At 39.3% G+C, this 12826-nt stretch overlaps 1 protein-coding gene across 6 annotated transcripts in view; it reads right to left on the bottom strand.

Moving 5' to 3' along the window:
- The window catches only part of MYH15 (myosin heavy chain 15), a 172999-nt gene that overhangs the window by 111436 nt on the left and 48737 nt on the right, over positions 1–12826 (bottom strand). For 5 of the 6 annotated variants that reach the window (XM_055259984.2, XM_055259985.2, XM_055259983.2 and 2 more), the window contains 5 exons: positions 12274–12366; positions 9603–9666; positions 8933–9028; positions 2853–2956; positions 1544–1682 (listed from right to left, as the gene is read on the bottom strand). In XM_055259984.2, coding sequence (XP_055115959.1) covers positions 1544–1682; positions 2853–2956; positions 8933–9028; positions 9603–9666; positions 12274–12366 — 496 coding nt within the window. Of the gene's footprint in view, positions 1–1543; positions 1683–2852; positions 2957–8932; positions 9029–9602; positions 9667–12273; positions 12367–12826 lie in introns of those variants that run through there. The other variant, XM_055259986.2, reaches the window with a different exon arrangement.

The raw sequence follows: 12826 nt of genomic DNA on the forward strand, positions 1-12826 counted from the left end.
TGTGGAAAACAATATGATGGTTCCTAGAAAACATAACAGATTTACCATTTATTCTAGCAATTCCACTTCTAGGTATATACACAAATGAATTGAAAGCAGAGACTCAAACAGATATTTATATACCAACATTCATAGCAGCATTACTCACAATAGCCAAAAAGTAGAAGCAACCAAGTGTCCCTAGACTGATGAAAAGATAAGTGTGTTATATGCATACACTGGAATATTATTTAGCCTTAAAAAGGAATGAAATTTTGATACATGCTACAACATGGATAAACCTTGAAGACATTATGCTAAGTGAAATAAGCCAGTTACAAAAGGTCAAATATTGTATGATTACACTTACATAAGGTGTCTAGAGTCAGAAAGTAAAACAGTGGTTACCAGGAGTACAGGAAGGGGATAATGGGGAGTTTTGGTTTAATAAGTACATAGTTTATTCAGGTTGACATGACGAAAAAGCTCTGGCAGTGGATTACATTGCTAATTACACAACAGTGTGAATGTTCTTCATGTCACTGAACTGTACACTTAAATGTGGCTGAAATTGTAAATTGTATGTTATATATATTTTATATATATATGTTATATATACTTTGAAAGAATGGGTTTTCTCTTTTTGTCTCAGTTGTAAGGAATTTTAATATTAAATGTAATAATAACTATGCTTTCTTCTTTTCATAATTGTGAGGATTTATTTTAATGATCATTCTAGACAGATCATTCATTGTAAGGTGCCTCAAATATTTTTGGTAAGCAGATAAGAGTATAGTTTTTTTAAATGTGAAGAAAAAACAAGGGGAAATAAAGCCTCCTGGTCTCACCCCTGTGAGTTAGTTACTTCCCACTGGAATTCCAAGGGCCATAGTTCACATCTCCATTATGTCACTTAATACATTTTATCATAATTTGCTCCTTATTTTTATATTTTTATTTTATTTTTTTGAGACTGAGTCTTGCTCTGTCACCCAGGCTGAAGTGCAGTGGAGCTATCTTGGCTCACTACAACCTCTGCCTCCCCAGGTTCCAGCGATTCTCATGCCTCAGCCTCCCAAGTAGCTGGGATTATAGGCATGCGCAACAATGCCCGGCCAATTTTTTGTATTTTTAGTAGAGACAGGGTTTCGCTATATTGGCCAGGCTGGTCTTGAACTCCTGGCCTCAAGTGATCCACCCGCCTCGGCCTCCCAAAGTGCTGGGATTACAAGCGTGAGCCACGGTGTCCGGCCATAATTTGTTCCTTTCTCTCGTTGTTCTCAATAATCTGTGCGCTAAAGGCATACTATGTCTTAATTCTCTTTCGCCCAAGTTTAGCAAACTGACTGGATCATCAATAATTATTGAGGAGTGCTTCTTATTCTGTGATAGGAGGATTCTACATTAGAACGGTAGTTGACAGAACCATTTTTGAAGAACAGCAATCAAGGGAGACACTATTGATTAATTTTAAGCAAGAGATGAAGTTAACTGCAAGGAAAAGGGGAGCAGGCTTGGGCCCAGGGATTTGAAGTATATACCATATCTTCAAAGTAATTCTTACTTTCTGTGCCATCTGCTTCCAGTTGCTCTTCTCTAGGTTTCTGTTTAAATTTCATGTTTCCAAAGTGCATGATGGCTCCAGTGAGTTTATAGCATCCATACTTCTCATCAGGAAGAAAGCCCAAGATGTCCATGGCTTGCTGTAAAAAGAGAAACAGATGGCCCTGTCTTCATTTGCCTAATGGCTACAGTGAGCACCTCACCCCCGCTGTGTTACACCTCGGGCTGTGGGCTGAAGGGAATGAGACAGACAGCTCTGTTCAAAGCAATTGCAAATCAGCCCTGTTGGCACTTGGTCACCTGCAGTCTTGCTCATCCCTTTAAAAGAGAATTAGGAAGGCACAAGAACTTTTAGAACTTTCCTTCAATGCCCTGCCTCTCTCTTGTTCCTTCCAGCAACAGATCACTAACTGGCTATATGAGGTCAATTATTTTGCCTTTCGTGGTTATGGCAGAAAGCACCATATCTGCTGAGTTGCTTGTTTCTGTGATCCCATATGTTCTAACTTTATTCCAGATGAGACACATTTCAAAGACTGGTGAAAAGAAATGTTTAAGAAAAGCCACCTCACCATAAAATTGCATCCTAAGAATCCACTGCACAAGATATGCATTCTCATACACCCCAGGAGGGAAAAAATTGGTACAATCTTTCTAGTAGTTAATTTAGAATATGTACCAAGAGACTATAAAAAAACTCATAATCCTTAGTATTTTCACTTCTAAGAATCTAGCATAAGGTGAATCTGATATACAGAAAAAGTCTTTAGCTACAGAGATATTCACCTCAGTGGGAGTGAAAAAAAACTTGAGTCTAACACTAGAATAGCTCAATAAACAACAGGACAAATGCCTGATAAAATCTTAAGTATCCACTTAAATGTTTATGAAGAGTTCCTAACGATACTTGAAATGCTTAAACGATTAAACTGAGAAAGCAAATTCTATATGCCAAGTGTCTATGCAGCATAATTACAGTCTTTTGGTAAAAAACAAAAAACACTAACATGACCATACAAAAGCAGCTGCAAATAGATAAAAACAGAATAAAAACTGTAAAGATATACACCAAATAAAAGAGATATTTGCCATTGAGTTGAAATATCTTTCTACTTTTTCATAGCTTCCAAAGTTACTATATTGACAATGTGCAGTTTTCTCCTAAATAAGTAAACTTTGGACAGAAGCAGCCCTACACCCCTACGGAAGCAAGACCACTTCTCCAGGTCCCTAAGAACAGAACTCTAAGATTCTGTCTTTCATTCTCATTGCCATTACCAGATTTTGCTTTGACAACTAACAAGCCTTACTTCTGTGGCCAGCAATTCTTCAGCATCATCCAAGCTCTCCACAGTAACTGCTCCACAGGAGCAAAAGTGGAAGTCTGAGGGATTTGCAGATACCAGGAGCATGTCTAGAGTGGGAAAACCATTCATTAAACAGCTTAAAGAAATCCGCAAGGCCTTAGAAAATAATTGGTCAATATTCACAGTTTACAGTTTATATCATACTTGTAAACAAGCCAAAATAAAATCCATATTTTAGACCCAAACTTCTACAATCAGTGTTTGCCTTCTATTAACTTGTCAGTCATGTGTTAATGCCTCCCAAGAGAAGACAGGCTGGCAAATTCAAAAAGCAGATTCAATTGCAGCAGTTTCAATTGGTGTAAAAACAAACAAACAAACAACAACAACAACAACAAAAACACAGATAATGTGTGTTGACAAAACTTAGAAAACAGGAATTTGGCCTAGATTTATGACTGAGGGCTGGAGGACAAAAGTATTTTGTAAAATTGTAAGTAGAACAGACCTGAGCTTCAAAAGCTAGGAAGCGGCCAGACCCTGGGGTCAGCGCCCAGGGAACATTAGCAGGGCAACCCTGTCACATCACATCCTCGCTATTAGGGAGCTGAGTCTGTCTTTCAAGGGATCCATAAATCAGCTGCTGTGTTCAGTGCTGCACCCTGATATGTCTAAGAGTCCTGACATGATTCACTTAGTCAGGAAACATAATCCAGGCTGAAGCAGAGGCAGGCTGTCAGATGCGCATCATCAGCTGACTTGGCAGAATCACATTAACCTTTCACTGTCCAACATTTGCTCCCAGTGAAGTTTTTTTGAGCTGATCTTATTTTTCTATTTATTGCTCAATGAAGTGAAAATTGGTCATCTTGAACTCCAAATCTCAGAAACAAAGAAATTGGGCTACATAAATGTTCATAGCAGTTTTGTTAGAAAACAAGTCAAATAACCATCGGCAGTTGAATGGGTTAACAAACTGTTGTATATCCATACAGTGGATTATTATTCAGCAAACAAAGGAATGCGCTATAAATACGTGCTAGAACATGGAAGAATTTCAAAATAATTATGCTGGGTGAAATAAGCCTGACAAGAAGAATATACACTCTATGATTTTGTCTTTAAACATTCTAGAAAATGCAAACTAATCTATGGTGACAGAAAGCGTATTAGTGGTTACTTACAGACTGGGGCTGGGAAAGGAGGGCTCCAATGAGTGAGAAGGGACAGGAGGAAGGTATTACAAAAGATCCAAGGACACTTTTGAAAGTATACATGCATTATGTTGATTGTGGTGACACTTTCATACACACCATATATATGTTAACATTTACCTGTTATATACTTAAAACACGTGCAGTGTACTTTAGGTGAAAAGTGCTTCAATAAATTTGTTTTATAAAACTTTAAAAATAAAATTGGCCTAGCTTAAATCCAGCAGAAGGTGAATATATGTATTTTAATAAAAATATCCTGTAAAAATTTTTACAGTACTTGTTTTTGAAATGATTTTTATTTTTTAAATTGACAATTTAAAATTGTATATATTTACGGTGTACAACATGATGTTTTGATACATGTATACATTGTGGAATGGCTTCTTCCAGCGAAGTAATTTATCTGTCATTTCACATACTTTTTTTTTTGTGGTGAGAATATTTAAAATCTACTCTGTTAGCCATTTCAAGTATATAATATGTTGTTATTAACTATAATCACTATGTTGTACAATAGATCTTCTGAACTTATTCAACATTTTTAGATTCTACATGGGTGAGATCATGTGGTATTTGTCTTTCTCTCCCTGCTTTATTTCATTTAGCATAATGTCCTTCAGTTTCATTCATGTTGCCATACTTGACAAAAATAACAAGATTTTCTTTCTTTTTTTTTTTTTTGAGGCAGGGTCTCACTCTATCACCCAAGCTAAGGTGCAGTGGCATGATCACAGCTCACTGAAGCCTCAATCTCCCAGGCTCAAGTGATCTTCCCACCTCAGCCTCCCTAATAGCTGAGACCACAGGTGCATGCCACCATACTCAACTAATTTTTAAATTTTTTGTAGAAACAGGGTCTTGCTATGTTGCCCAGGCTGACCTTGAACTCCTGGGCTCAAGCAATCCTCCCTCCTGGGCCTCCCAAAGTGCTGGGATTACAGTCATGAGCTACCATGCCCAGCCAAGATTTCCTTCTTTTTTTTTAAGGCTAATAGTATCCTATTGTGTATGTATACCACATTTTCTTTATCCAGTCATCCTTCATGGACACTTAGGTTGTTTCTCTATCTTGGCAATTGTGAACAATGCTGCAATGAACATGGAAGTACAGATACCTCTTCAGGATACTGGGTTCATTTCCCTTGGATGTATTCCCAGTAGTGAGATGACTGGATCATATGGTAGTTCCGTTTGTAGTTTTTTGAGTGACTTTCATACCATTTTTCATAATGGCTGTAGTAATTTGCAGTTGACTCAACAGTGAACAAGGGTTCCCTTTTTTTCACATCCTTGCCGACATTTGTTATCTCTTGTCTTCTGATAGTAAGACAATATCTCATTATGGTTTTTGCTTTGCATTTCCCTGATGATTATTGATGTTGAGCCTTTTCTCATAGACCTGTTGGCCATTTGGATGTCTTCTTCGGAGAAATGTCTGTCAGGTCCTTTATCCATTTTTTAATCCAGTTGTTTTCTTGCTATTGAGTTGAGTTCTTCATATATTTTAGATATTAACCCCTTATCAGATGTACAGTTTGCACATATTTTTTCCCGTTCATCCAGTAGATTCTCTCTTGATGATGCATGATTTTTGTATACTTTATGAAGTGAATACACAGGGTATGAGGCCAAATGTCAAGGATTCCAGGATGGAAGGACCTCTTGGTCACTTGCCATCACTCCTGGAATTTATACACTAGTTGAATAGCAAGAATAGATACAATAAATAAATAGAAAGAAAAAAAGTCAAAAGAAAAAGAGGAGAAAAGGGAAAATATATGTAGGACCAAGCTATACAGATGGCAGTGAGAACTAAGGATTTTGAATGAGCCCTGTCCAAAAGAACTGAAGAAATGAGCCTTAGCTATGCCTGGAACAAGGGTCAGATATAATTGAGAGCAAAGGGGTGAAGGGGTGCTCATGGCCATGTAGAGGTCAAATAGGGGCTGGCTCTGAGGTAACATGTCACCTCATTTCCTTCGCTCCTTCAGTGGGTGGTCAGCCTCTCTGCTGTGATTTCCATACCCAGTTCTTTTGTAGTATTGACAAATCCTCATATTTCAGGATATGTGGACATCATCCTCATATTGTTGAGATATGCTCTCTTGTGTTAAGCCTCAGGATACTCTGAAGCCCTTCTTTAGCAAATATAGATGGTAAGAGTTCCAGATCATCTTTTAAAATGTCCCCCAAAAGGACAATGGGTGCTAAAACAGGTAGACTGACAATACCCAATTTGGACCACCAGATGTCAGACTTTGCACAGTAATCAATCTCAGCAACCCCCAAAGACCGAAGAAGATAAATGAATTCAGGATAAGCATGCATATTCCATAGCAACCCAAAGGCATCAGATGCTTCTACTAGTAAACAGAGATGCTCTGAAAATAATCTTGCAGTCTCTGCTGGTACTCACATTAGATCTTATGTGTCAGTTGCCCTATACCATCCAGAAACACATGTCAAGAGTGTTAGATTTGATAGGGCTAATCAATGGAAGACCAAAAAAAATCCTGTTCCAAGTTGAGGTGGAGAGAAGGTGGGGAGGAGAATACATGCTGCTTACATAACACCAATTAAATCTATGGCAAAAATAATTGTCTCATTTGCAGAGCTTTCCCCATTTCGTAAGGGTACTTTAAAAACCAAGTAGTCAAAACACTGCTAGATTTATACCATACTTAGTCTAAGCATAATGGACTGGGAAAATTGTTCCCATCAGTTTGCTAGCTTGGATCTGTAATCTTATCCTACATCCACTTCTGTGGGAGCATTGTTGCCCTCAAAGGCTTACCTCAAATGCAATACCTTGGAAATCAAATCAGCGTGTCATTCTCCCCTTCCAATGACTTCCTATGCCACTTTAAACTGTCTACCATGGCCTGCAATGCACTGCATGGTCTGGCCCCTGCCTATTTTACCTTACATTACCCTCTCTACTCTACCACCCACAGTGGCCATTTTGCTATTCGAAGAATAAATCAAATGCATTCCTGCCTCAGGACCTTTGCACTTTTGTTCCCTCCTCCTGGGATTTTATTCCTGGAAATCTTTGCCTACTTGCTCCCGTATTCATTGAGGTGTCTGCAAAAAATGTTGTCTTTTCAGAGAAATTCCCTGACAATTTCATCTAAAATAGAACTATCCACAACCCTACCAAACCCCATTTCTTTCTGTCCCCTCACTGTACTTTATTGTTCTTTATAGACCTGCCATATAACCTACAAAGAAATTAGATCATGGTTTTTTTTTTTTTCTTTTTTTAGACAGAGGCTCACTCTGTCGCCCAGGCTAAAGTGCAGTGGCACATTCTCTGCTCACTGTAACCTCTACCTCCTGGGTTCAAGTGATTCTCCTGCCTCAGCCTCCTGAGTAGCCAGAATTACGAGCACCTGCCACCACGCCTGGCTAAGTTTTGTATTTTTCGTAGAGACTGGGTATTACCATGTTAGCCAGCCTGTTCTCAAACCCCTGACCTCAAGCAATCCATCTGCCTCAGTCTCCCAAAGTGCTGGGATTACAGGTATGAGTCACCACGCCCAGCCTAGATCATATATTCTTTACTCATTTGTTGCCTGTCTTCCATACTAGACTATAAGCTCACAAGGGCAGAGGCCTGTCTACCTTGTTCACCACTGTATCCCCCATGATTAAAAAGCAGTGCCTGGTGTACACATAGCAGCTCCATAATAAATATTTGTTGAATAAATACATGAAATTCATTCCCTTATTCCACATTCTTTTTTCTTATTTTATGTTTATGGCACTATCATTCTCCTAATCAAATCACAAAACTTGAGGATATTTTTGACTCATCACTCTTCCTCACTCTTACATTCAGTCACCACCAAGACCTGTCTATTCTTCCATGCATCTATCCCTTTTCCCCCACCCTTCCATTCCCAGACACTCTCTTAAATCACTGCCTTGTCATGTCATACTGGGACATTTGCAATCCCTTCCATCCAAGTCTCTGCCTCCACACCATCCTGCCCATTACCAGCTCAACTGTCCCAAACACTGCTCTCAATAAATCATGACCTCCTATTGCCTCACCCCCACAACACACTGACACACTTGCTCTGCCAACTCCCTGAGTTCAGAAACCATCAGAATAAAATCACTATTCCTCTATGCAAACGTTTTCCTTTAGTCAAGCTGGTCTCTCTGTTCCCTGCTCCTGCTTTGCCCTTTCCTGACATCGTGTACGCTCTTCCTCCTACCAGAAGTAGACTCCACTCTTCACTTTGTCTTACTGAATCCCCTTCCCATTCTTCATATCCCAACCTAAATTCTCCTTCTTTATAAAACTCCCTGAGCCAGACACGGTGGTTCACACCTGGAATCCCAGCACTTTGGGAGGCCAAGGTGGGAGGATTTCTTGAGGCCAGGAGTTTGAGACCAGCCTGGCCAACATGGTGAAACCCCATCTCTACTAAAAAAGATAAAAGAGAGGAAACTCCCATTGACCACCACACACTATGATGCTATCTCCCTCCCCTGGTCTCTTATCTATACCACCCATGTAGCTCTAGTTAAGGCCTTAAATTAATGCTTTTACACACACACACAGACACAGACACACACACACACTCTCACTCACCTCTGCTGGGCATCCTACCCACTTCCAAATACTCTGCTTCCTTTTGCTACCAAATTGAAAAAGAAGTGTTGCCATTTACTGTCTGTCCACATGAAATTATACAACACTAGTTCTATAATTGGTTCATTCCCTAAGTTTTAAGGATGAATATACTGAGGTCTAAACAGGCTAAGAAACTTACCGAATAACACTTTTTCATTCCCCAAATATGACTTATTTTTCTTGTTTTGGAATAACCCTAAGCTCCAGAATCCTACACTTACCATGAAGCTCTTTTTGTCCAGATAGAATTTGATAGAATATGTGGTAGTTCCTCTCTCCAGCCTGCTGGAAAATCACCCTGGACTTTTCAAGCAAATCTGGATGATGAGAAATGAATAAAAATTCATACTTAGGCATTCTTGCAAAATGTAGAAGAAAAGTAATCAGGCTGAGTGCAGCGGCTCACAACTGTAATCCCAGTATTTTGGGAGGCCGAGGCAGGAGGATCACTTGAGGCCAGGAGTTTGAAAACAGCCTGTGCAATATAGTGAGACCCCATTTCCACAAAGAAAAAATTTTAAAATTAGCTGGGCATGGTGGCACATGCCTGTAGCTGCAGCTACTTGAGAGGCTGAGGTAGAGGATTGCTTGATCCCAGGAGTTCGAGGCTGCAGTGAGCCATGATCATGCCAAGGCACTCCAGCCTGAACAACAGAGTAAGACCTTGTCAAGAAAGAAAAGAAAAGAAGGAAGGAAGGGAGAAAAAGAACGTGAGAGAGAAAATGAAAGAAAGAAGAAAAGAAAGGAAAGAAGGAAGGAAGGAAGGAAGGAAGGAAGGAAGGAAGGAAGGAAGGGAGGGAGGGAGGGAGGGAGGGAGGGAGGGAGGGAGGGAAGGAAGGAAAGGAAGGGAAGAAAAGAAAAAAGTGTTCAGATAGTGCAATGACTACTTACAGATATCAGTGTCCACAGATGACAGCATGCCTCTGGCACCAAAGTGCATCCTGATGAATTTGCCCTAGTGTGGACACAGAACACAGTCAGACACAGAACACAGTTTCCTATTCACATTTGCCAAGCACTTGCAATGGCTTCATTATATATAACTCTCAAAACGACTACTTCTCCAAAAGTAAAAAACAAACAAAAAAAAAAAAAGAAAGAAAAGGAAAGAAGAGAAAAATGCAATGTGGGTTTGAGATGAGATAGCACCAGCTAATATCTGGAGGAAGCCAGAATGATTGTCAGGACTAGCAGTGGTTCTGGCTTGTAGCCCCAAATCTGCTGATTGCTACCTGTGTATCCTTGTGGGCATTGTGAAATCTCTCTGGGCCTCACTGTTCTTATCTAAAGATGAGAAAACTATTTCCTCAGCATATTTGTTTATTCATGCAACAAACATTCATTGAGCATCTACTAAGATCCGGGTAACCTTCTAGGCACTGGAGATACCATGCAAGAAAAATAGACATGGTCCCTACCCTCATGAATCTTATAGTCTAGTGGATAAGCAGCTACTGCAACAGCTCTGACATAAAATCACAAGAAAAGCCAATATCCTTGAATTTAGAAAGTCAGAGAAAGGGGGGGCATAAAATGGAGTGGAAGAGGTAGACAAACTCCATATCATGTACGCCATGTAGAACACAGGAAAGGGTAGGGTTTTATTTTATGTGTGCTTGGGAGACATTGTAAGGTTTTAAGCAGAGGAGTGATGTGATCTAATTCATGTTTCATAGCACACCTTGGCATAAATAATAGATGTACACCGTTTCTTCCTTGTCAGTGAAAAGTCATAAGGCAGGATCTAGAGGGGCAGAAATGCTGTCCAGAGGTGCCAGTGCCCATGTCAGAATGCCAGATGCAGCTGAGGAGGTGGCACCATCTGGTGGCAGCTAGAGTCTGTGGGATGAGGATGCTGGAACAGGGAGGAAGATAGCCTGGTGGAGGTTTGCCCATGCCAGGAAGGCATCAGGGCAGGACAGCAGCCTGGCAAGAAGAGGTGAGTGGCTCTGTACAGGGGGATCGAACTAGTACATTAAAATATGTAGGACAGTGGAAGTCACACACACAAACACACATGTATATATACCCATACACACAAACATGCAGGTACATATGTATGTGTGCACATACACATATACAGAAGTATACATATACATACCTATTTAGTACTAATTGAAAATTTTAACCCAGATTTCTTGATTTTTCTGAACTCCTTTTTCGTTTTCCTTCTCTCTTCTTTCTTTCCTTCCATTTATCCATCTTCATGTTTATTTTTCTCCTCTACTTCTTTCCTTCTATCTTTCCAACTTTTCTCTCCTTTCTGTTCTCTTTCAATTGCTTTCTTTTCTTTAAGGCAAATTCCTACTCTGTTGCCCAGCAGGAGTGTAGTGGTATCATCATAGCTCAGTGCAGCCTCAAACACCTGGGTTGAAGCCATCCTCCAGCCTCAGCCACTCGAGTAACTGGGACTACAGGTGCACACCACCACTCCAGGCTAATATCTTTATTTTTAGTAGAAACAAAGTCTCACTGTGTTATCCAGGCTGATCTTGAACTTCAGGGCTCAAGTGATCCACCCACTTCAGCCTCCCAAAGTGCTAGGGTTACAGGCGTGAGCCACCACACCTGGCTATCTTTCTTTTTACCTGATGTTCTTCCCTTTCTTCCTTTTATTTTTTTCCTTGTCTTTCTTCTTTCCTTTTTTAAAATGTTCTTTTTCCATCCCTCTATTCCTTCCTTTTTCCTCCCTTGCTTTTTCCCCAGCTTTCTATCTTTCATATTTCAGCAGAAAGTCCTTTAGCATTCTAACAAATCCCAAATCTACCGGTTGTTTTATGAACCAGTATTAGCACCTGCTATGACCAGCCAGACACTGTAAGCTCATCTAAATGTGGACAGAGCAGCTCTAAGGCTTTGGATGGAAACTAGCCAAATCAGCATGAGGTTATTATTTAATTATGCCCAGAGATTCAAAGAGGAAGCCTTCTGCAAATTTTCTTGTAAATTATACAGTGGCTCCCTGCTACTCATTCTTGGCATAATATGGATTTGTTAAACTAGGTTTAGAAATCCAAATTCTTCCTCTTTCATGGTAGTTCTAGTCATCAAAAGCTACTTAAAAATACTTTCTCCCTAGCCCCCCAAAATGTCTCCAGTGAAAAATATGCAGGGGTAAGGAGGCCACAGGCAATAGTACAAACAGTAATTGTAGTAAGTGAATTAGGAAGTGCCTACTAAATTGACTTGTTATAAGGGGTTTAGGAAATCATGAAGGAGAAAATATTTCAAATATGTAAAACATAATAAAATATAAAACATTGTTATAATTTTTTGGATGAGCTTCTCTACTGGGAGTGGAATTTGAAACTATTAAGATAAATGCTTTCTTCTTGAAAATGACCAAATAGAAACTCCTCAGATGCATATTTATTTATAAAAATTTAATTGTCTTAATGATATAGATGGTAAATTTTTTTGAGAAATCTAACATTACAGACTTTAATCAAAGACTTACAACTTTGGTGTTCTAGAATTTTTTCATACCTATGTGCTTACATATGAGTTTTACCATTGCTTACAAATTAAATACTTTAATATTATGCTAAATCATGTTACTTACAAAACGAGAGGAGTTGTCATTTCTCAGGGTTTTAGCATTTCCAAATGCTTCCAAGATAGTATTCGCTTGCATGATTTGATCTTCTAACGCCCCCTGAGACACGTGCAAGAGAAGTACAGCTGATGAAACTATTAGTAGAATTCTGTAATGTGGCAAGCCCTCCATCTCCATGTCAAACCCCATTCTTGCTTTGATAACCAATGGCCAAAATTTGGTTATATTATCTTGGAATGAGAAATCAGAAAAACAGCTGGATGACAGAGGCTAACAATATACAATACTCCTATGAATATGTGGGAGCTCATTTATTTGCAATGCTTCTTTTTTGGTTGGCATTGGCCTGCGTGGGAAAAGAAAATGGTCACCAAATAAAAAAGAAAAGCATACCAGAGCTTATTTCCAGACAAACATCATATCATATATTTCCCCCATCATTAATCTTCCTCTCTTCCCATCTGATCTTTGCACTTGGAAATTTATCCTAGGATAATACAACAGACTCTTGGTGTTATTAAACTATACTTTTGCTTGCTTCTTTTCCTAAGTAATCTAG

The sequence above is a fragment of the Symphalangus syndactylus genome, chromosome 21 (genome assembly GCF_028878055.3).
Source record: "Symphalangus syndactylus isolate Jambi chromosome 21, NHGRI_mSymSyn1-v2.1_pri, whole genome shotgun sequence".
NCBI lineage: Eukaryota > Metazoa > Chordata > Mammalia > Primates > Hylobatidae > Symphalangus > Symphalangus syndactylus.